Genomic DNA, 25,056 nt, shown 5'->3' with positions numbered 1-25,056 from the left:
GTGAAAAATGTGTGTTGCAGAGTGGTGGAAATATAGCTGGATAGTAGCAGAAATGGATTAGAAAAAGCCTGGATAAATCAGAATTTAAACTATATTTAGTCAGTGATATAACATGGAAGTTGAAGCCTGGAGGATGTTATCATTGATTATCATGAGGAGGTTGTAAAGAGGAGCTGATTTTGGAGGAGAGATAATATGTTTAGTTTAAGATGTTGTGTTTGCAGTGATGACATAATACATAAATCAAAGTCCTAACAAAATATCACTCTAGATTGAAAATAATGTTATCCTTAATTGAGCTCGTGCTATATGTTTTATTTACATTTTGAGGTTGTTGTTACTGACATTTTGAATTTGATATATGAGGAAATCAACCCATGAGGTTATGAAAAAGTCTCAGCCAAGGCCAAATGGGTAGGAAAGGTAGACCTGAAATTCAAAGAAAGGTTTATTGGGTGATATGAGCCAGAACCCACTCTCTTTTCTATCACGCTATCCCCTCAGTGCCCACGTCCCTGCCACCTAGAATCCTTTCTCTTGTCATTATATTTCTAAATTCTACTTGCTATTTAAGATTCACTTCAAATGAAACTCATCCAAGAAAAATGCTGTGAGACTTTGACTAAGTCCCACCTCCGAACTCTCACACTCATTTATGTACACATTCACGGCAGTCATCTATCGCTACCCAGCACTGTCGTTATGTATGTACTTTCCTTGACTCCCTCTAGTTCCTTGAGGTCAGAGTCCATGTATGATTTGTCTACTTGTCTTACAAACATTGGATGTCAGAGGCATAAAGTAGTTTATGATTGAATGGATGACAGCTGAATTCATGAAAGTTACAGATTAAGTTTAGAGAAAGATAAGCAATGTGCTGGTGACCCTGCAAATGTCCACAAACAAATTGTGACTCTTAGTCAAAGAGCAAGAAAGAAAGAAAAATGGAAGGATAGGAAAGAGAGAAGAGATGAAGAGAGGAAAGGAAAGGAAAAGAAACTGTAAGTGGGAGAGGGAAGGAAAAAATAAACTTAAGGGGGAGGGGCAGGAAGAGAAGGCACTTCCAGAGTTGCTTATGACTAGAGAGAGATAAATAAATTAAAAAGACAGGAGAAATGGTCAGAGGGAAAAAATGATAGATGGGCATTGCAGCTCTTTGCTTTCTTTCTCATTCTAACATGCATCAAGAATACAAATATCCATATGGCCACTTTACAGTACCCACCACCATCCCCATTCTTCAGAATTGCTGAAGGGTTCCCTGATGAGAGGGCTGAAGACATGAACATAGAAGATTTCCTACTTAAAGTGTAAGTGGAATCCATTAGGATGAGTCCTAGAGGAAAAGAAGCAAAGGATAACTTGGAGCTATTTTCATAGGCTCAGGGGGTAGATGAGTTTATACATTATGTGGCTTAGTTCACCAGAGTGGAGAAACATCTAGAGAGACAGCAGTCCACTTCTCTCAGTCCAAATATGTGCAGAAGCCACAGTTCATTTAATGTTTAGATTCTTATGGTAAAGGCAATTTACTTAAATCTTGATTTTAGGAGATAATGTGTATTCTTCTAAGGTCACTATACTGACTCCTACCAGAGGACACAGCTGGGGAAATGGAAAGGACGCGTGACCTGGAATCTGAACACAGATTCAAGTCCCAACTCTAGGGTGTGTCCGCTGGCAAGTCATTTAATTTCTTTTGAGTCTACATTCTTTATTTGTTATATGGGAATTAAAACAAGACCTGTTGTTTATTGCTTTCTTCACTCAAGATAGATTGAGTATACACTATATATTAGGCATTGGATTTGCTGGGGCCAGCCAGGATTACTGAAGACAAATTTGAGATGTGTGTGAAAACCTTCTGCAAAATGCAAAGCACTGTTAAACACCAGTTAACAGTTACTACAAAGACGTTGTTGTACTATGTCCCAGTCTTTGGAATGAAGGTATTTAACATTATTCCTAGCATCTTCCTCCTGAAACTGCAATTGGTTGTGGTTTATTTAATCTTTTGTAAATTATTTCTTCTTAAATTCTTACCAATGGCACAGAAGGTGATTATATGACATAATTCAAATATTACTTGCTTAAGAAAAATCGTATCCAGAAATTGTCCTAATAACAGTTAACAAGAAAACTTCACAAAAGTAGAAATATGAACTGTGTAGGCACATTAAAGTAAGCCAAGTCCTATACATTCTTTAACTTTAAAAGGATGACTCTTGTGGTAAGCGATTGCCCAAGTTATAATGAGTTCAACAAGCTCATTCTTGTGTGATTTCTAAAGCCAAGTTTATATTTGAATAGTGAAAGGGATCCTTTCTGGTAAACTGAACTTGCTGGGTGGACGTGATGCAAATGACAACCTATCTCGACTTATACAAGTTTTCAAGGTACAGAAAATATGAGCAATTGAAATTCTTGGTAGAAAACTTTAATACCTCAGCAAAACATATTTATAAATTATTTTATTATAAATTGGGCAAGTGAGAATTTATGGAAGCTCCTATTGCCCCAAAAAGTAATAGCAATAATTACATATTTTGGCCTTAAAAATGATACTTTAATAATCGTAAGTAGATGAATAGCAAAAAAAATGCGAATGTTATATTAAACTTAAAACTTTCTATTCATTAGATGTACCAAATATAAATATTTTAATTTCATCTTATTGGAGATAATATTATTATTGTTGTTGTTAGTAGTATTTTGGTGTTTTACTAGTTCTCTCTAGCCTAATCATTGGGGCACATTTTTAAGAACTGTAGTTCCTAGAACTTGGTAGCCATTCCATTTACTCAGAAAAATATTAAATGGCAAAAACGACACAAAGGTAAATGTTATACTCTTAAAAATAATTTTTACAGAACTTGAAATACTAAAACTAAGTAGCAAAAACTAAAGTGGAATATTATGCACATTTACTTTTATGCACATTTAATTGTTCTCTCCTGCCACTAAATAACAAAATATCTTGATTTACAGTGCAACCAAATCTGTCCTAAAAAGTAGTGTAAATAACTGGAGCTTTGTTTCCTGGTTTGGATACATCAAAACTCCCCTTTCTTGGAATCCTGCATGGATTGCTAGCAGCTTAGGAGCTAGAACAATTCTGTTCACACCAAGGGAGCTTTACCTGAATTCAGTTCTTTTTTGTTGTTTTAAGTACATTTACAAACATGATTATGCCCACAGGTAACAGGAAACCCGTGTTTCAAAAGAAAAACTTGATCACACTACCAGATAACACAGGTATCCTAAACAAGTGCATGAACGCCCCAAGGCTTCATGCTGCTGCCAGAAGGACATATTTTTTTGATTGCTAAGAACTGCCAGATGACGCTTCATGAAATATAAATGCAAGAAAGCCTCTGAGAGAGCTCAATAAAAACCTTCCACCCATCCGTCTAGGAGGATAAGAGCAAGATACTATTAACAAGTGCAGGAAATGGATTTCGGGGTTCCAATATCAGTCTATCTCTTGATCAATGGTAGGTCATTTCTTTTTATTGTGTTAATGTTGTGTCATTGTAAAATGTGAACAGGATTTGCTTTCTCTGTATGAGTGAGAAGTTGGCTTTTAGCAGCTGTTCTTTATGACAAAGATCCAAGCAAGGAATCCGTGGATTCATTTAGTTTCTAATGTAATGTTTTGACACATTCCTCTCTTAATATATTTTGATACCTTTTTTCTGAGATCTCTATATTGTTTGTTCTATACAACTGAAGAGCAGTTGAGACACTTTAACTATGATATGATAGTATCCTTGTGATTGAGTTTATAAATGTATTCATTTTCTTTTAACAATTAGTGGGTTTCTATTTTCTCTAGCTGTAATGTAGTGAATGGAATTGATATGCATGAGAAACTCAGAAAACTGCCCTTAGTAGGTTATGGATCTCAAATGTAGATGAATTAAAAATAGAACAGATGTGGGAATAGACAGAATAACTTTTGATCTGTTGCTTGTACGTAGAAGGAGGCTCGCCTGCTAAAGATGCCTTTCCCCTCCTTCACACAGCAATGACAGCGCTGACTGGAGAGGCAGCCAGGACTCTAAGCCCCCCAGTCACAACCCAGCAGAGTAACTGGACAGTTAACAAAACAGCAGGTATTTTCTTCCCACTTTTGTATTTCAAGTGACTTTTTCTTTTAATGTTTGAGCGAAATTTGGATTGTGATAAAAGCAACATTGGAAATTTTTAAACATATATCGTATTACTAGACAATCTTGTATTGGGACATTGTGAAATGGAAGTGACAGGTAAACATGTTGCAAAGAGTTGTCTTTTTAAAAGGAGGAAGCGGAATAGGAGAGAAAGTTGTCTTCAGTTACAGTCCTGGATGTGAAACCTGCCGCACTTTCTGCCTGATTCCTGCTGAGTTCCCAGTAACCCAGGCATGTCTAAAGGCCATTTGTCCCCATTTTGGCACTCTCGATGAGCAACAATATTTTGCTCTGTGATTATGAGCTTTTGCAGCCAAAAAATTTCTGGCAAGCAGATGAAGCCTTAATCCACTTTCTCTAATCTTCGGAAATGTCTTTTTCTTGTGTGTCTTGGGGTTTTTTGTTGTTTTAGTGTACGCTGTATTTCCCAACCACTTGTACCCAATTTTTGTTGTTGATGGTGATGACATATTTTATTATTGTCATTAAAATAGTTTCTGGCCATTGTTGAGCATCAGCATTTTCCAAACTCTTTGAACTCTTAGAGGTGAATTTAGGAAGCTTGTTATCTGCCAAGACCTGTGTATCAGATGGCTGTGATTCTCAGGCAAATCAAATATCACCCTCTGATGGGAAGACGGACTTTGTGATTTACAACAACAGAAACACCATAGCTTGCTCTCAGAGCCCGGCAAATAAAAGAAGATGAAGTCAGATACTTTGTTTGTGAATATGAAAGATAGTAATATTTAAGTATTCTTTGTTTCACCAATAATTTTAAATTTTAAAAAACTTCCTTAAAATATTTTACCCATTTGAATTTTTGAGCATATATTAATTTGAAAAACAAAATGTGTGGCTTTTAAAATAACTTTTAGCCAAATTCTTCATGCCTCTGAGCCTTTAAACAAAGAGAAAGCATCCTTGTTGGAAGATAACACTGTTGAAATTAAAGAAGTACAGTTTCCTCTCAGTGTCATAACAGTCTGCCCATCACCACTGTTTTTCTTCCCTAATAGTGAACTGCAAGTCAAAAGTCTCCAAGTTACAGGCAATAATAATGGAAAGAAAAGGGACTGAATATATCATTTCAGTAGTCTTCCTTTGTGTTCTTGATGGGGGAATTCTAGTTTCCTGCTTATTGTTTAATCTTCTTGTCCTTAGGGGAAAGATGAGTCTCTAGTCTACTCTCTCTTTAAAAATGTCTTCTTTCAGTTCTCACATTTTCCAGTAAGTCCTGATTCAGGCTTGGTTAGTTGAACTTAGTTAATCTTGAAGTAGGAAAAATCTAATACAGTTTATAATGGGAAGTTCTCACTGCCTTAGAGTTAATGATCAAGGTGAGAAATTAGATTTACTATGCTACATTTAACAAAATGAATATGAATTTTAAGGTAATATGTGTTCTCAACCAAAATGAAGTTATACATTGAGGACATATGATGTTTATTCACAACAATGACAAAAATAAAATGCCACTAATTCTGCTTGAGAAGAATTTAAGAATCAAATATTAAACTACACTAAAATTATGCCATTTTACCCAAATGTCATTCCCACTGCATAAACTTCAAGAACAGCATAGGTATATGTCTTTAATACATCAAGGAATGAAAGATAACCAACCATTCTGAAATATATGTATTTTGCCACATAAAAGGGAAGTTTCCCATAAAAAGGCTTCTGGACACTTGACCGCAAAAGTTTTACCAAGTGTGGTCATCTGAATAGTCTATGAGCTGGAAATCAAAACCTAGGTTTTCTAATTCCAACTTCACGGCTTTTCCTACAATCTCATAATGCCTCTTAATTGAGTAAAATTTTTAATTAACATCCAAAGGCATTGTCTTAGCTATGTTAAGCCTGAGTCATAAATTATTTCTGGCTTCATATACAGGTCATAACAATACCTCTTCTGAAATTAGTTATGGAAAACAATTCCCTTTCCATTAGCTACTTAACGACCACAGAAGAGCAAGAGCAGATTCTCATCTCACTCCTCTAGGGAGTGAAGAGAAATCAAATTCGTTATCTCACAATCATATATCCACATCTCCCTAAGTGCTTACTTCTCAGGTATATGAAAGCTTCTATATTTATTAGCATCCAGGATACATTTGGGAAGCGTTGTTTAAGATACCAAACTGACTAGAATCAATGCTGCCACCTTTTGGCAGACTCATATCTATATCTTATAATAAAATTTCTAAAGAACAGCATGATAATCAGTCCACCTCCACCACCTAGCTTATTAATATGTCTAGATGATGTTAACCTAACCTTTGTATATATAAACTGCCAAAGGAATGAATCGATAGTTCAAATGGCAGAGCACTCAAAGAATATTCTTAAAATGAAAGGCCTTTTTGTATATGTGTTACGAATCTACTATGAAAGCGTGACCTACTTCATCTGTTAATATAGTATCTCCTTTTTCTAGCAGACTACACAGAAGTACCCATAGCCTTGAAGTTCTCACATCCTTGCCTGGAAGACCACCATAGTTACTGCATCAATGGTGTCTGTGCATTCCACCATGAGTTGGAGAAAGCCATCTGCAGGTAATTGCGAAGAACTTCCCAAGTCCTAGAGATGGGAGAAGGAGAATGTATGCCTCCTTTCACATGGTGTTTCATATGGTACACTTCTATACACCTCTATCTTACCCAGTAAAAAAGGTACATGATCTGAACATGATTCACCAATTCTCTTTGTATTTGAATATCTAAGGAGTCTTTTTCTAGCCTACCTAATTCTCACTACTTAAAAGTATGGTTCCTAGATTCGCAGCATCTGTGTAACCTGGGAGCTTGTTAGAAATGCAGAAGCTCATGTCATACCTCAAAACTACTGACTCCAAAACAACTTTTGAAAAGTGAAAATGTTAGTTGCTCAGTCATGTCCAACTCTTTGCAACCCCATAGAGTATAGCCCACCAGGCTCCTCTGTCCATGAGATTCTCTGGGCAAGAATACTGGAGTGGGTTGCCATTTCCTTCTCCAGGGAATCTTCCTGGCCCAGGGACTGAACCTGGGTCTCCTACATTGCAGGCAGATTCTTTACCATCTGAGACACCAGGGAATCCCAAACCAGCTTTCAACAACATGCAAAGACGTTTCTAAGTTTTTATGAGTTGATTATAGGATAAAATGAAACTATGGTAAAAATACTTCAGGAATATAAAGTTCTAGATCAACTGAGATACTGTTTATGGCCATTGATTTACTCAGCATCCTCTTATGAAAGAGTAGGTTAACAATTTCCTAGGTCAACTCATGAAGGTGTCCCACCTTTCTCTTCTACCAATGAGGGAAGCTATGTTAATACAGGGCTTTAATCAAATAATTAGTGCAAAATGCATGGCTTCTTCTTTAATAGATCAACTTTCATTTGGTATTTGCCTCTTTAATTTAAATCATTTTTATTTAATTGTTTTCATTCTTTGAAATCGGTCATATGTGTTTCTATCATCATTAATTTTAACATTATACATTTTTTTTCTTTTTTTAAAAGGTGTTTTACTGGTTATACTGGAGAAAGGTGTGAGCATTTGACCTTAACTTCATATGCTGTGGATTCTTATGAAAAATACATCGCAATTGGGATTGGCGTTGGATTACTATTAAGTGGTTTTCTTGTTATTTTTTACTGCTACATAAGAAAGAGGTAAGGAAAAAAAAAAAAATTATGAAGTCACTAGATACTCATTCATTTAACAAACATTTACTGAGCCCCTACAATGTACCAAGCATTGACATATATAATTGTCTTGTGAAAATATGGCTGTAAATCTGGCAAGTTCCTGCATATTTGTTTTGATGCCTCATCTCATAAACCCAGACAAGAGGTAAAGATTTACCTGCAGTTGCAATAGGATAGCTCCAATTTATAATTTCCCTTCATCCTCATCTCTGTCTGCCTACATCAAGTAATAAATGAGTAAGACAGTCAGTCCACAAGGGTAAAGATTAAATGTGTCCTGTGCACAACTATATGAAGTGCTGAATACCATGTTTGGCATACCATATGTGCTCAGTAAATATCTGTTGAGTGGACACATCGAAATATAAGTATTAAATTAATGAAAGTGTGTGACAAACTTGGGCCATTTCCTTCTCAGACATCAACTGAGAGTACATTCAGGAGATACTGCCTACTGCTAAAAGCTAAAGAAGACAAATTTGATCCACTAAGTATAAATTACTCATGTATTAATCATTAATTATTATTTCTGGCCTTTCCACACTGGGAATTTTACCTAAAAGCCACATATAAGGAAAAGCCAAAAAATAGATGACATACATTAAAGAAAAGTAAAAATACATTTCTTTTGCTGTATTCTGTTAACTAAGTTGTCATATTTAAAATGACCAAAAATTATTATACAACATAAAAAAAAAATGTTTTCTTAATAATCGCACCTTAGAGAGAGTGAAATTTGTTATATCAATTGTGGATCGATTGATACAAAATCTGTTAAATCAGCTGCATAAGAGATCAAGAAAGAAAAAACAAAGAAAAGGAAGAAGACCTTTTACTGTAAATGAGACAGCTGCCTGAGGTCAAGTTCCCTAGAAGAACTATGAAACAGATTCTTGAGTGAGTGATTGGTCAAGGGACTGCTCAAAGCTTAAACTCGTAATGAAGCAGGAAAGCTAGAGCAGAAGGGAAGGGAGGCAAAGAGGCAGCTTTAGCTGAAATCTGTCCTCAGCCTGATTCCACAGGGAGACCTAGAACATGAATGGCATCTCTGACCCAACCCAAGGAGGTGAGGGAGCTCAGTTTTAGTACCCACTGTCATCAGGTGTGGATGTCAGAATGCTCCTGGTGGGGTAAGGGACAGGGCCTTGGAATCTCCCAGAAATCTTCAGGCAAAATCCCCTCTTGGCTGAGGACAGTCCTCTAAAGAAGGATGGTCCTGTGAACCTTATTATGGGCTTCCCTGGAAGCTCAGCTGGTAAAGAATCCATCTGCAATGCAGAAGACCCTGGTTCAATTCCTGGATCGGGAAGATCCCCTGGAGAAGGGATAGGCTACCCACTCCATAATTCTTGGGCTTCCCTGGTGGCTCAGAAAGTAAAGAATCTGCCTGCAATTCAGGAGACCTGGGTTCGATCCCTGAGTTGGGAAGATCTCCTGGAGGAGGGCATGGCAACCCACTCTAGTATTCTTGCCTGGAGAATCCCATGAACAGAGGAGCCTGGCGGGCTACAGTCCATAGGGTCACAGAGAGTCAGACACAAGTGAGCGATGAAGCACAGCACATAGCACACAAGCCTTATTAATACCCACAGCTGGGGGGATGGGGATGGTAACGGGGGTACAGGTGGGACACCAAGAGCAACTGTTACACCAGAGCGTTTATATAATTCTCAATAAGCTATACAAACAGCAGTCAAATTCACATGGAAACCAATGCTCTGTTTTAGGTATCTAAAATTGAAATCACCTTACAATATCTGTTCCGGAGGAAGACCACTGTGAAGCCTTTGTAAGAAATTTTCATGAGGCATTGGTGTAAATCAGTGGGCCCCAAACTGAAATCTTCAGGTGAAACAACAAAACTTCCCAAGCTGACTAGAAAGTTGGGATCGTGGTGAAATGAGAGAATAAATTTCAGCGTTGGTCCTTGGACTCTGTCATCGTTAAAGTGCCACGGGGGTCAAGGGCGCAAGCTACAGTGACAGAAGTCGAGTTCACAGTCCTACTCTGGGTTTGCTGCTTCTGTGTGGTTTTTGCTCTCCCTGTGGGATGTTGAGTTTTACACTTCTGACTATGTCAGATGTGAATTCTCAGGACAATAATTATCAACTGTGCAGTCAGCCTAAGCAAGGCCACGCTTGGGTTCTTCACTATGCTTGCTACCAGGATTTTGGACCACAGCTCTATGGACCAAATCCGAAACATGCTGCTTTCACGGTGTCTAAAAGAATGTGATGTCAACTACTCGGATGAGATTAGTGTTATGGCACCTCTGGTGACCCAAACATATGACTGAAGTCTAAGCTAGAGAAAAGAAAATGGAATGTCCAAGGCAAACATAAATCATCCCAAGCTTGTGACAACACTGTGAAATATGGAATAAGCTAAAGAGTTTCTGATGACTGAAAACTTACCTGGATATTGAGTCTTGAATAGGCAAAACATTTTTGTTCCTGCATGGATTATAAAATTTTGTGCTCGACTCACTAGTCCTCAAATGCTTATGTTCATCACTTTCTCCTATTGTTAGTGGAATTACCTGGTGACTATTTGGACTGAAATTCTAAAATTCTACTAATGAATACAATTCTACAATTGACTCTGAAATAGAAACTGAAGAACCAGATATTTTCACCAACCAAGAGCATGTGGAAGCTTTCTTTACCATTTCTGGATACCTGATAGAAGATTTATACGTGGAGAAAATGGAACATTGGTAGAAATAACAATTTGAGAATTATGGTCCTACCTGTTTGATCATTATTCTTCCACCTAATTCAAACAACCCTAGGCCCCTTAATTTCTTTGGGCTTTCATGTCATTTTCCACAAGGCCTTTCTAGCACTAAAATTTGATACTAAGAGAAGGGAGAAAATTTTCCACATGTGTGTTGCAAGTGTGATTATTCTCAACTCCATCTCTGTCCCCAGTCTCACCCCTCACCATGAAACACACCACTGGATATCATCTTCGGTGTATATTTTAGTGTTTGGTTGTTAAAATAATAATTTAAGAATTTGTTCTTAAAGGAAGTGAAGCATGAAATTAAAGAATACTATCTACCATGTTTCTTTTAGATTCGACCTAAGACTATGAACATTTTTTTTTCTATTGTGGAATAGATAAGCAAAATATTTTGATCATGGCATGGGTTCAAAAGGGGGTCAAAGGTGAATTTTCTTACAATGGAAGCCTAGTAGTAATGGCTTCTCTTACATCGAGTTGTGACTTTTCATTCACTTCTAAATCAAACTACCATCTGCTTTCCTCTGAGTGGAAGGCATTTCACTTGCTCAGTTTGTTTTGCCTTCAGAAGGAATTTAATGCAGATGGATTGCACATCAGCGCTTTCTGCATGATCTCACAACGTGTGCAGAGGTTACATCATCCCAAGGAGGAGGGAGGCAAAGGTTCCTCCCAGTGACTGCTCTTCCTGGGCATTTCAAATAGGTGTTAAAAAGCTGGGGAGAGTCCAGGAAGCAGCAATAAAGCCTAATTAAGGACTGCCTCTGATGAAAAGAAAGAGGAAGTAAGACCAAGGTCTCTGGAGAGGTGATAAACTAAAAAGTTACACATATTTGCTGTCTATAAGTATTTCTAAAATGTATACATAACTGGATCAATATTGAACAAGAAATTAAAATTCGCAAGATGCCAAACCAAAAAGTAGATCAAAGCAGAAAACCAACAGAGGTTCACTTTTTTTCACCTCTGGAAGAGTATGCATTAACATTATAAAATCCGCCCAGTGAGAAAATATGGAAATTTAGAGAGTGGTTCCTGAGAAGCCATCTGTTTATGATCTGTCATGCAAAGGAATCTTGTGCTCATATAACACCTAGAGTTCATTTTCCAGGAAGGAATCCCTGGCATTCTCATGGCAATATTTACATTTGTACGCAGGTCTTCAGTAGGAACATGTATAAGATGTTCTGCAAATCTTTCATTTTCTGTTTTTGCCTATATGAAATAAGACCTTCCCTGAAAAGAAGCCTACCAGTGAAGATCTGGTATCAGAACGACATTTTCAGCTATTAGGTATGGTGGGTCATTTAAGAAAGAAATGAGAACATATTTCTGGCATCTTTGACCAAATCAAACCAGCCAACGGGGTTCATCAACTTCTTTCATTTCCCATTTTGTCTCCTTCCTGTGTCTGCCCTTCAGTTCTTGAGAACACATTCTTAAGTCATCAGTATTCATGAGTGCTTCATTAATTAGCCCTTTGGAGAATGATGGCAGTAGGAGCAAACACTATAATTTCAGTCATGCTTGAGCGAGTAAATTTACAGAAAAGGAATTATAACTGCTTTCCCCGAGTTATTTTTTTGTATAATTATATTGGAAGTAGATGAAATTATAATAGTTTGTCTTTTAATGTTTCCTGGCACAATACAACCCTTTAATTTTGAAACGTCCCATTTTGCTGACGTTAAGAAAATGTCCATTTATTATGTGCAATTGAAAAAAGAATGTCTTAAGGAAATAACAATGCAAACATGAGCAATTTAAGCTTTTGATGTTAAACAGAAGGACACTTCTCCACCGAAGACCATGAGTAAACCATCTAATTTCTCTGCCTTGCAAACTGTAACACACTCTGTGATATGATGTAAATATTGATATCCTACAACCCACACCCATGGGAAGGGTTACCAGAATCTCTCTGTTGCAAAACACCACTCTTTCTGGCTTACATCATTACTGTCTGACATCAGGATACTAGCATTTGCCAAGATGAACTGGAAGTGTTGAAATTTAATTTGTGAGCTTGAGACTGCTAATCTGGGTGAGTCCACATTTCTGTCCAAACTTTTGGCACAGCCCTATTCAGTAGCACATTCAGAAGCATATCTTCCAGATTCAGCCCCAAATTTCTGTTAAATGTTCAATGAATGCACAACTCAGAATACAAGGCCTAAGTAGCTAATTTCTTGAGAATTCAAAGTATAGACTCCTTGAGAATAACCATGTGAAAAAATGTGATCCATCACTACATTTTACTCCTCCGCCAAAATGAAACATGAGGGCTGTTATAGATTGTGGGCAATACCCACAGCTTCCAGAGAAGTATCTCATAAAGATTAAGAATGTGATTAGACAGTAACAAGAAGAATTGAATTGTTTAATCAGGTCTTATGCCTATGCTTCTTGGGCTTTCTTTGTAATTTTTATGTCTCAGATAATATTGGAGCATAAGTAACTTAGATTAAAATTCTGCTAATACCACAATCTAGCAGGTATCAAACTAGCAGTTTTCTTTAACAGAATGTTAGTTAGGCTTCACATCTTTCTGGAAAAACATTGGCATATCTAGATTTTTTAAACTATACAAAACTATTGATTCAATATTGAGTCTCTTCTCAAATGAAACTGAAGTAATAGTGTAATATAGCTACCATTTATGAGCATTTAAAATACTTGAAAAGCATTATTAGCTTTATTTTAATTAACCCACACCTATATGCAATTAAGGCTTACAGAAGGCAAATCATTTTTTTCAAGGTCACATAGCCTTTCAATGGCAGAGCCTAGATAGATCTAGATAGAACTAGATAGATCTAATGCCAAAGTCCTTTATTTAAACCTATATGAAAATAGTTCCCAACATTTCATGAAAAACATTAGTGTTGGGGGTTGATTTTATTTCTTTTTTTCTTAGGAGCTTGAATATATACCCAAGAGATTTGCAAGCAAATGAAAAAAGTTATTTTCTTTAAAATATATAAAATAATGACCTTGTCATGAATTGACCACAAAAATTTCCTGGTGTCATCTGCAGATTATTAAAATATGAATACCATCCTTAGGGTGGGGCCAGAATAAGCTTCAAGTGCCTACTGAATGTACAGTCTGGGAAGAGACTTTGACTATAAATGAACCCTGGTTTATCCACAGGATGTAGGGAATGAGTTGGTCACTTGGGAACACTTGATCCCAGCCTGTGGACAAGGGTTCTTTGGCACTAACATTGTCCTAACAGGGACATCGTGGTTCAACTTGGTAGTGAGATGAGGAGCAAGTAGTTTTCACATCTCTAGGAAAATCTCAACAACCTCCTTCCCACCACAACACCCCCAATCCTACCCTAGTGCCATATATTCTTCAGAGAAAAACAGTCAATGGTAGTGGTCCAGCTTGGGGCAAAAATTGGAAGCAACATTAAAAATGAATGGATAGTTAAAGGACCTATGATCTAGTCTGGCTGTGTGATTATCTAACTTTGCTGGGGTCATTTGGACTGGCTATCTTTGTCTGTTAAGTGAAGAAGTTATTGTTTAGAGATGACCTTCACATTCCCTTCCTGGTTGAAAGTTATATGTTGAAAATGTGCAGCCTATAAGGCAGATACAGTCCACAGGTATATTTCCTTTGTCTTTCAAGGTGTCTGTTTTAAGTCCAGCCCACATTTAGAAATCAAGATATTTTACTATAGAAATGTAGCTTCTAGAAAAAAAGGAGATACAGGATATACGATAGGAGTTAAAGGAGATCTCATAGAGACAGGATATACAATAGGAGATACACAGCTCTGACCCTATATTCTTAACGTAGCTTTGATCAGCAGTGTGCCCTGGACACCCAGCCAGTTTCTGCCACCATGCTTCTCATTCAGGGTTCCTATAGATCTTAAAGTCTGCCATGATGGTTTGACTGGATTAACTTTAAGATCCTGCCTCATCTAAATTCCTCTGAATCTAGTCATCTGGCTAACCTGTAGAGGGCCTTGTTGTACTGCAAAACACTCAAGCCAGGAAAGAGCCTGGAAGCTGTCAGGGGCGGCATCCAGTGACTCAGATTCCCTGCCCTGCCCACACCCTCCGTCACTCTCTGCTACAATCTTTGTCAGATTTGTTTTCTCTTTGTTCAACCCTGTTTGTGTTAACTTCCTGATCAAAAACTAAACTGACTCCCCATTGTGCACCATGTTTAACAAAGGCTCCCCTCCCAGCAGTGTGAGGCCCTCCAAGGGGAGGCTCTGGTGGTCTCTTTCTTACCTGTCCTCCCAGGGGGTCCAACTCAGACCATCAGCTGCAGCCACCAGCTGCCCTCTGCTCTCTGAAGAGATCTCACAATTTCTATCTGTATGTTAGGTGGTTGGCTATTCCCTCCACATGTATTATCCTTCTTCATCTCTGTCGGTTAAGATTTCATGCAGTTTTTTTTCCTTCAAATCCTGCCATCTCTTTGAAGAGTTACATTATTTACAAAAATCATCTTTCCCATCCTTTGAGTTCCCTGATTATTATTTTGTTTAACCTCTCAAACAGTGCTTACATTCTGCCTTGTATTATAATGATTTTTGTTTTTGGCTAAGTTCCAGTTGTGATCAGAAATCTCAGAGAGCTGGGTTCTGAGTCCCAACTGTTTACTAGCTCTGTGATAGGGAGTAACTTATTTAACCCCTCTAAATCTCAATTGCATCCATTATAAAATGGGGATAATAATAATTACACCTAACCCAGAAGGTCATTTTAGGATTAACTTAGATAGCTAACTATGTAAAATATTTAGAACACAGTACTCACTCAATAAATTTTACTTATAATTATTAAACATTTGAAACTCCTATATATGCCTTCCTAAAAAAGTTATCACATTGCAGAATTAAGCAATAAAAACCACAGGTTATATGGGAAAACTAAAGCTAGGGGTATAATACTCGAAAACTGTGTGACATTAAAAAAAAAGAAACACTAAATAAAATCATCAAACCACAAGGGAAGAGACAAAGAAAAGAAGAAAAGAACAGGGAAAAACTATACAACATCCAAAAGCAATTAACAAAATGGCAATAAGAGCATACCTATTAATGATCACTTTAAATGTAAATGTACTAAATTTTCCAATCAAAAAACTTAAAGTAGCTGAATATATAAAAAGACAAGATCTATCTATATGCTCCCTGTAAGAGACTCACTCCAGATCTATAAACACACACAGACTGTTAGTTAAGGTATGGAAAAAGATATTCCATGCAAATTAAAACAAAGCTGAGAGTAACAATCTTATATGTGATAAAATAAAGTTTAAAAAAACTGCAACAAAAGACAAAGAAGGCATTACATAATCATAAAAGGATCAATTTAAGAAGAAGATATAAATTTGTAAGTAAGTATGCATCCAACATATAAGCATCTAAATATATAAAGCCAATATTAACAGATATAACAGGAAAATCAAAAGTAATGCAATGATAGTAAGGACTTTAACACCCCACTTAAATCAATGGATAGATCAACCAATATATACAAAACATTGCATCCTCAAACTGCAGAAGACACTTTTTCAAGTGTACATGGAACATTCTCCAGGATAGGTCACATATTAGTCCACAACACAAATTTAAATAAATTTAAGATTAATATTATGTCAAGCTTTTTTCCAATCAAAACAGTATGAAACTAGAAATCAGTTGCAAAAAGAAATTAGAAAAACACAGACACATGGAGATTAAACTACATGCTACTAAAAAGTCAATCAGTCAATAAAAAAACCAAATAAGAAATTTAAAAAATACCCTGAGGCAAATGAAAATGGAAACACAACTTTCCAGAATCTATAGGATGCAGCAAAATCAATTATGAGGCAATATCGAAGCAATACAGGTTAACTCAGGAAACAAGAAAAATCTCAAGCAAGCAATGTAACTTTACATCCAAAGGAACAAGACAAAGAAGAAAAAGCAAAGCCTAAAGTTAGCAAAAGGAATGGAATAATAAAGATTAAAGTGAAAAATAACAGAAATAGAGACCAAAAAACCAATAGAAAAGATCAATGTAATTAAGGGCTATTTTTTGAAAAGTAAACAAAATTGATAAACTTTTAGCCAGATTCATCAAGAAAAAAAAAGATCCCAAACAAATAAAATGAAAAATGAAAGAGAAGTTACAACATATATCAAAGAAATACAAACAGTCACAAGAGACTACTACAAACAATTTACAACTACAAACTGGACACCCTAGAAGAAATTAGATTCCTAGAAACACAATTTTCAAAGACTAAGTCAAGAAGAAAGAGAAAATATGAGCAGACCAATTACTAGTAATGAAATTGAATAAGTAATCAAAATCTCTCTACAAACAAAAGTCTAGGACCATGTAGATTCACATGAACTTTCCAATATGTATTTAAAGAAGAGTTAATGCTTATCCTTCTACAACTATTCCAAAACACTAGAGGAAGCGTTTCCAAATTCATCTATGAGACCAGCATTATCCCAATAAGAAAACCAGACAAAGACACTATAAAAAGAAAAAGAAAGAAAATTACAGGCCAATAGCCCTGATGAACATAGATACAAAAATTCTCAACAGAATATTAGCAAACCAAATTTAGCAATATATAAAAAGGATCATATACCATGATCAAGTGGAATTTATTCCAGGGATGCAAGGATGATGCAATACCTACATATTATTTATTGTAAAACATCACATTAACAAAAGTGAAAGTTAAAGCACATTTTATTTAAATGATCATTTTCAGGTGCAGAAAAAGCATCTGATGAAAGTCAACATCTATATGTGATAAAAACTCTCAACAAAGTGGGTATGGAGGGTACAAACCTAATCATAATAAAAACTGCATATGACAAGCCCCCAGCTAACTCATACTCAGTGGTGAAATGCTGAAAGCTTTTCCTCTGAGATCAGGAACAAGTGAAGTATGCCCACTCTCACCACTTTTATTCACATGATACTAGAAGCCCTAACCATAGCAATCAGAGAAGAAAAAGAAATAAAGGCATCTAAAATGGAAGCAAAGAAGTAACACTGTGACTCTTTGCAGATGGTGTGATATTATATAGACTAACCTAAAAACTCCACTAATAAACACTTTTGACTATTAAATGAATTCATTAAAATTGCAAAATTTACAACTTTACAAAATTTACAAAAAGATATAGAATTAATCTGAAGACATTTGTTTAATTTCTATACATTAACAACAAACTATGGGAAAGAGAAGTTAAGAAAATAATCCAATTTACAACTACTTCAAAAAGAACAAAATACCAAGGAGGTGAAAGACTTGCAGTCTGAAAACTATAAGGAGAAGATTGAGTAAGATACAAACAAACAGAGAGATATCCTTTGCTCATTGACTGGAAAATTATTGTTAAAATGTCCATACTACCCAAAGCAATTCACAAATTCAATGCATTCCTTATGAGAATATTCATGGAATTTTTCACAGAACTAGAACAAATAATTCTAAAATTTGTACAAACTACAAAAGACCCCAAATCGCCAAATCGTTCTTGAGAAAGAAGAACAAGACTGGATGTATCACATTCTCTGGTTTCAGACTATACTGTAAAGCTATAGTAATCAAAATAGATATTGCTGGCCCAAAAACAGACATATAGATCAATGGGAGAGAATAAAACACCCAGAAATAAACCCACATTTATATGGTCAGTTAATCTATGATAAAGGAGGCAAGGATACATTATAGGGGAAAGACAGTCTCTTCAATAAACAGTGTTGGGAAAACTAGAGCACTACCTGGAAAAGAACAAAACTATTTTTCTTAACACCATAAGCAAAATAAAATAAAAATGAATTAAAGGCTTAAATACAAGGCCCCCAAACCATAAACTTCCTAGGAGAAAATGGAGGCAGCATACTCTTTGACATTAATCTTGGCAGTATTTACTTATTCGTGTATTTATTTATTGGGATCTATCTCTTCAGGCAAGGCAACAAAAGAAAAAATAAACAAATGGGACTACATCAAACTAAAAGACTTTTGCACAGAGAAGGATCAATAAAGTGAAAAGGCAATCTGTTGAATGGAAGAAGACATTTGCAAATGATATTCCTGCTAAGGGGTTGATATCTAATATATATAAAGAATGCACATATCTCAATAGGAAAAAAATTAGATTAAAAATGAGCAAAAGACCTAAACAGGCATTTTTCCAAAGAAGACACACAGATGACCACACAGGCAGATGAAAAAATGTTCAGCATCATTAATCTTCAGGGAAAAGCAAATCAAAGCCACAAGGAGATATCACCTAACACCCATCAGAATAGCTATTATCAAAAAGAAAACAACAAGTGTTAGTGAAGAAACAGAGAAAATGGTACCCTTGTACACAGTTAATGGGAAGGTAAACTGGTGCAGCCACTATTAAAAACAGCATAGAGATTCCTCAAAATTTTAAAGTAGAACTACCATATGATCCAGCAATTCCATTTCTGGGTATTTATCCAAAGAAAATGAAAAGTCTAACTGGAAATCAAACATCAACTCCAGTGTTCACTGCAGTATTATGTAAATACAAGAGCCACGATATGGAAGTAACCTAAATACTCACGGATAAAGGAGATGTGGTCTGTATACAGTGGAATGTTGTTGTTGTTCAATCCTTAAGTCATGTCCGACTGTTTTACAAGCCCATGGACTGTAGCCTACAGACTCCTCTGTCAGTGGGGTTTCCCAGACAAGAATACTGGAGTGGGTTGCTATTTCCTTCTCCAGGGGATCTTCCCGACCCAGAGATCAAACCTGTGTCTCTGTTTGGCAGGTGGGTTCTTTACACTGAGCCACCAAGGAAGCCCCCAATGGAATATTAATCAGCCATAAAAAAGAATTAAATTTTGCCAGTTTTGACAACATGAATAGACCGAGAGGATATTATGATAAAGTGAAGCAGAGAAAGGCAAATACTATATGATTTCACTTATATGTAGAATCTTTAAAACAAACCAACAAACATAACAGAACAGAAACAGACTCATAGGGTACAAAGAACAAATGAGTGATTCCCAAAAGGGAGGGGTGGTCAGTGGACATATGGGAGAAGGGGAATAAAAGGTACAGACCTCCAGTTACAAAATAAATAAGCCATGGGGATGTACTGCACAGCAAAGGGAATCTAGTTAATGATATTGCAATTATATTTTATGGTGACAAATGGTAGCTAGACTTGTCACAGGGATAATTTCATAATGTATAAAAATAACAAATCACTGTGTTATACACCTGAAGTCAATATAATATTGTAAGTCAATATACTTCAATAAAAAGAGTAATAAAATCAGCATAGTCTTATACATTCTAAATGATTAAAGATGATAAATAAACAATAAAAAATACATAAATAGTTGAGTGTATAGTGTACTTTACCTCACAAAATACCTGAAGTGTGCTTGTGGAAGTGACAGAGGAAGGATTATGGAAACTGGGTAGAAAGTTGTAACAGCAAACATTTCTAACACAAACCTGAACCAAGGTAGCTCATATATTTGTGATTTGGGCAAGTATGTGTTTGGTGTGGTCTACTCATCTCAGCTCAACAGCTTTGTGCATTCATCTAGTGCTTCTCTCAGGTGAAATTATGTGTAAACAAACACAAAATTCCTATTATGCTGAAACTGTTCCTTTAAGTCAGAAGCAATGCTCACTTTCAAAACAAGCATTCAAATAAAACTCTATCCTGAAATGATCATAGCTCTTATATCTCAACCTAAAACTTAATTATAATTTTTAGATGCTTGAAATATTCTGATTATATTTATATCAGGACCTTAAGGACTGGGGGTTATGATAACCTTCATTTCTCCATATAAATTTTAACAGGAATGCCAACACATACTTCCAAGGACCCATGATGCTGTGCTTTTGAATTCTCTCAGACAGACTCATTATCATTATGTTTGTTCTTTTTTAATCACACTATAAATAGACAGAAAACTTCATGACTATATTTTCCTTCCAAAATACATAATCACTCTAAGATGGATTTCTTCCAAATGTTATTGACTTAAAGTATTAATGTGAAAAATCCTAATTCTTCCTCCTTTCATAGTGACTTATTCCCCTCCTATATTTTTTTCTTTTCTTTCTGAGCGTCAAGTTTGACTCCCTTCAGTAACATATACTAGGCAATAAATTTTGCCAAACTGCAGACCTTCTCCAAGCAGCAAGAATTCACTTAAGAATTATCAAAGCATTTAGTAGGAAAAAAGTGGACATTGAGCAAAAGGAAGTAAAAAGAAGAGTCAAACTTGGTATATACTAGGGTCCCCAGCTTGAGCCTAACATGTTACCATCAGGGTTCAGGCCTGTCTAGGTGGGCCGGGCAAAAATGTGTGTCTATAGACAGCTGTCTTGAGCAGACTGAAGTCCATTTGCTTGAGGGACTTAGGAGCTTTCTCGGAGCATACCTTCAGGTACACTTCATACTTGATCAAAATTAATTTATGTTCCAGTGACTTTTGTTTGCATGCCTAGGGAAATATATAGCATGTAGTAAAATGCAGTAACAATTAATTTGCTTCCCTTGCCAGCAAGCAAGAAGAAATATACAAAAAATATATTCATGACCCAGATAACCATGATGGTGTGATCACTCACCTAGAGCCAGACATCCTGGAATGTGAAGTCAAGTAGGCCTTAGGGAGCATCACCATGAACAAAGCTAATGGAGGTGATGGAATTCCAGTTGAGCTATTTCAAATCCTAAAAGATGATGTGAAAGTGCTGCACTCAATATACCAGCAAATTTGGAAAACTCAGCAGTGGCCACAGGACTGGAAAAGGTCAGTTTTCATTCCAATTCTGAAGAAAGGCAATGACAAAGAATGTTCAAACTACCACACAATTGCACTAATCTCACACTCTAGTAAAGTAATGCTCAAAATTCTCCGAGCAAGGCTTCAACAGTACATGAACTGAAAACTTCCAGATATTCAAGCTGGATTTGGAAAGGGCAGAGGAACGAGAGATGAAATTGCAAACATCCATTGGATCATAGAAAAAAACAAGAGAATTCCAGAAAAACATTTACTTCTGTTTTATTGATTAGGCCAAAGCCTTTGACTGTGTAGATCACAACAAACTGGAAAATTCTTTAAGAGATGAGAATAACAGAGCACCTGACCTGCCTTCTGAGAAATCTGTATGCAGGTCAAGAAGCAACAGTTAGAACTCGACATGGAACAACAGAATCATTCCATATTGAGAAAGGAGTATGGGAGTATGTCAAGGTTGCATATTGTCACCCTGCTTATTTAACTTATATGCAGAGTACATTATGAGAAACACTGGGCTGGATGAAGCACAAGCTTGAATCAAGATTGCCGGGAGAAATATCAATAACCTCAGATATGCAGATGACAGCACCCTTATGACAGAGAGTGAAGAGGAACTAAAGAGCCTCTTGATGAAATTGAAAGAGGAGAGTGAAAAAGTTTGCTTAAATCTCAATTTTCAAAAAACTAAGATCATGGCATCTGGTTCCATCATTCCATGGGAAATAGATGGAGAAACAATGGAAACAGTGACAGACTTTATTTTCCTGGGCTCCAAAATCACTGCAGATGGTGACTGCAGTCACGAAATTAAAAGACACTCGCTCCTTGAAAGAAAATATATGACCAACCTAGATAGAATATTAAAAAGCAGAGACATTACTTTGCCAACAAAGGTCCATCTAGTCAAAGCTATGGTTTTTCCAATAGTCATTATGGACATGTAGGTTGGACTATAGAGAAAGCTGAGAGTCATGAATTGATGCTTTGAACTGTGGTGTTGGAGGACTCTTGAGAGTGCAAGGAGATCCAATGAGTCCATCCTGAAGGAAATCAGTCCTGAATCTTCATTGGAAGGACTGATGCTGAAGCTGAAACTCCAATACTTTGATAGAAAGAACTGACTCATTTGAAAAGACTCTGATGCTGGGAAAGATTGAAGGCGGGAGGAGAAGAGGATGACAGAGAATGACATGGTTGGATGTTTGAGCAACTCTGGGAAATAGTAAAGGATAGGGAAACCTGGTGTGCTATAGTCCATGGGGTAGCAAAGAGTCAGACACGACTGAGCAACTGAACTGATCTGGCCAGCATCCATGTTTCTTTTGAAAATAGAACCCCAATTTTGCTTTGGAATATCATCCTCGTTCACCTTCATTGTATGTGGTTAGATGTACACACCTCACCTCTATCCCCAGGGGCAATCAAAGCATTCCATCACCCTATGGTGAATACTGAGATGCAGTTGTTCAGTCGCTAAGTCACGTCCAGCTCTTTGTGACCCCATGGACTGTAGCACGCCAGACTCCTTTGTCCTATCTCCTGGAGTTTCTTAAATTCGTGTCCACTGAGTCAGTGATACTATCTAACTGTCTCTGCCACCCCTTTATCCTTTTGCCTTCATTCTTCCCCAGCATCAATGCCTTCTACAATGAGCTGGCTCTTTGCATCAGATGGCCAAAGTAGTGCAGCTTCAGCATCAGTCCTTCCAATGAATATTCAGGGTTGATTTCTTTAGGATCGACTGGTTTGATCTCTTTGCTGTCCAAGGGACTCTCAAGAGTCTTCTCCAGCACCACAATTCAAAAGCATCAGTTCTTGGGCACTCAATCTTCTTTATGGTCCAACTCTTACATCTGTAAATGACTACTGGAAAAACCATAGCTTTGACTACATGGACCTCTGTTGGAAAGTGATGCCTCTTTTCAATATACTAGGTTTGTCATACCTTTCCTTCCAAAGAGCAAGTGTCTTAATTTCATGGCTGTAATCACTGTCCACAGTGATTTTGGAGTCCAAGAAAATAAAGGTGCTTCAACCTTTTCCCCTTCTATTTGCCATGAATTGATGCAAATGGCTTCCCGGGTGGCATAGTGGTAGAGAATCTGCCTGCCAATGCCAGAAAGGAAGATGTGGTTCTATCCCTGGGTCAGGAAGATCCCTTGCAGCAGGAAATGGCTACCCACTCCAGTATTCTTGCCTGGAAAATTCCATGCACAGAGGAGCCTAGAGGGCTACAGTCCATGGGGTTGCAAAGAGTCAGATACAACTGAATAAGCATGAAGACATGCACAATGGGACCAGATGCCATGATCTTAATTATTTAATGTTGAGTTTCAATTTTTTTTTTTTGCATCCAGCATATATTTTGAAAACTTTTACACTGATACCAAAGACAGGCAAAGACACTACAAGAAAATTACAAATATCCTTTATGAATATTGACATAGAAATCTGGAACAAAATACAAGCAAACCAAAGCAGTACATTAAAAGGTTTATACACTATGACCAAGTGGGATTTATTCCTGGAATTTGAGAATGGGTCAACAGACAAAAATTAATCAGTGTGATATGTCACCTTACTAGAATGAAGGAAGAAAACCCCAAGCCTGCTTTTTCACTCTCTTCTTTGACCTTCGTCAACAGGTTTATTTCCTTTTCACTTTCTGCCATTAGAGTGATGATATGCATATTTGAGGTTGTTGATATTTCTGGCAGCAATCTTGATTCAAGTTTGTGATTCGTCCAGCCTGGCATTTCACATGATGAGCACTGCATATTGGGCTTCCCAGGTGGTGCTAGTGGTAAAGAACCCACCTGCCAGTGAAGGAAACATAAGAGACACAGGTTCGATCCTTGGGTCAGGAGGATCCCCTGGAGGAGGGTATGGCAACCTACTCCAATATTCTAGTCTGGAGAACCCATGGACAGAGGACTACACTCCATAGGCTGCAAAGAGTCAGACACAACTGAACCGACTTAGCAGGTTAGCATGCACAGTGCATTTGAGTTAAATAAGCAGGGTGAAAATACACCTTTGATGCACTCCTTTCCCAATTTTGAACCAGTCCATTGTTCCATGTCCAGTTCTAACTGTTGCTTCTTGACCTCCATACAGGTTTCTCAGGAAGAAGGTAAGGTGGTCTGGTATTCCCATCATTTTAAGAATTTTCCAAAGATTTTTGTGATCTGTACAGTCAAAGGCTTTAGCATAGTCAATGAAGCAGAAGTAGATGTTTTTCAGGAACTCCTTTAATTTCTCCATGATCTAATGAATTATGGCAATTTATCTCTCTTTCTCTCTGCCTCTTTGAAACTCAGCTTGTACATCTGGAATGTCTTTGCTCAAGTACTGCTGATGCCTAGCTTGAAGGATTCTGAACATAATCTTGCTAACATGTGAATTGAGTTCGTGTTATCAATTCAGTTCAGTTCTGCCACTCAATTCTGTCCAGCTCTTTGTGATCGCACGGACTGCAGCAGGCCAGGCCTCCCTGTCCATCATCAACTCCTGGAGTTTACCCAAACTCATGTCATTGAGTCGGTGATGCCATCTAACCATCTCATCCTCTGTCGTCCCCTCCTCCTCCTGCCTTCAATCTTTCCCAGCATCAGGGTCTTTTCAAATGA

At 37.0% G+C, this 25,056-nt stretch overlaps 1 protein-coding gene across 6 annotated transcripts; it reads left to right on the top strand.

The window, feature by feature from the left end:
• Positions 1-3,451: 3,451 nt before the first annotated feature.
• EPGN (epithelial mitogen) lies at positions 3,452-10,950 on the top strand. Of its 6 annotated transcripts, none has more exons than XM_020884863.2 (5): positions 3,452-3,494; positions 4,026-4,088; positions 6,613-6,733; positions 7,686-7,712; positions 9,602-10,950. In XM_020884863.2, exons 1-5 carry the CDS (start codon positions 3,452-3,454, stop codon positions 9,654-9,656), a joined length of 309 nt encoding a protein of 102 aa, XP_020740522.1. In that variant the 3' UTR covers positions 9,657-10,950. The 6 variants fall into 6 exon arrangements, with proteins under 6 accessions (XP_020740522.1, XP_020740521.1, XP_020740520.1 ...); XM_020884862.2 differs by having other exon boundaries at positions 4,026-4,115; XM_020884861.2 differs by having other exon boundaries at positions 4,026-4,115; positions 7,686-7,838.
• Positions 10,951-25,056: the final 14,106 nt, after the last annotated feature.

Source organism: Odocoileus virginianus, chromosome 29, assembly GCF_023699985.2.
Source record: "Odocoileus virginianus isolate 20LAN1187 ecotype Illinois chromosome 29, Ovbor_1.2, whole genome shotgun sequence".
NCBI lineage: Eukaryota > Metazoa > Chordata > Mammalia > Artiodactyla > Cervidae > Odocoileus > Odocoileus virginianus.
The sequence above is the reverse complement of the archived record's forward strand: the minus strand, read 5'-3'. Positions and strand labels throughout refer to the sequence as shown.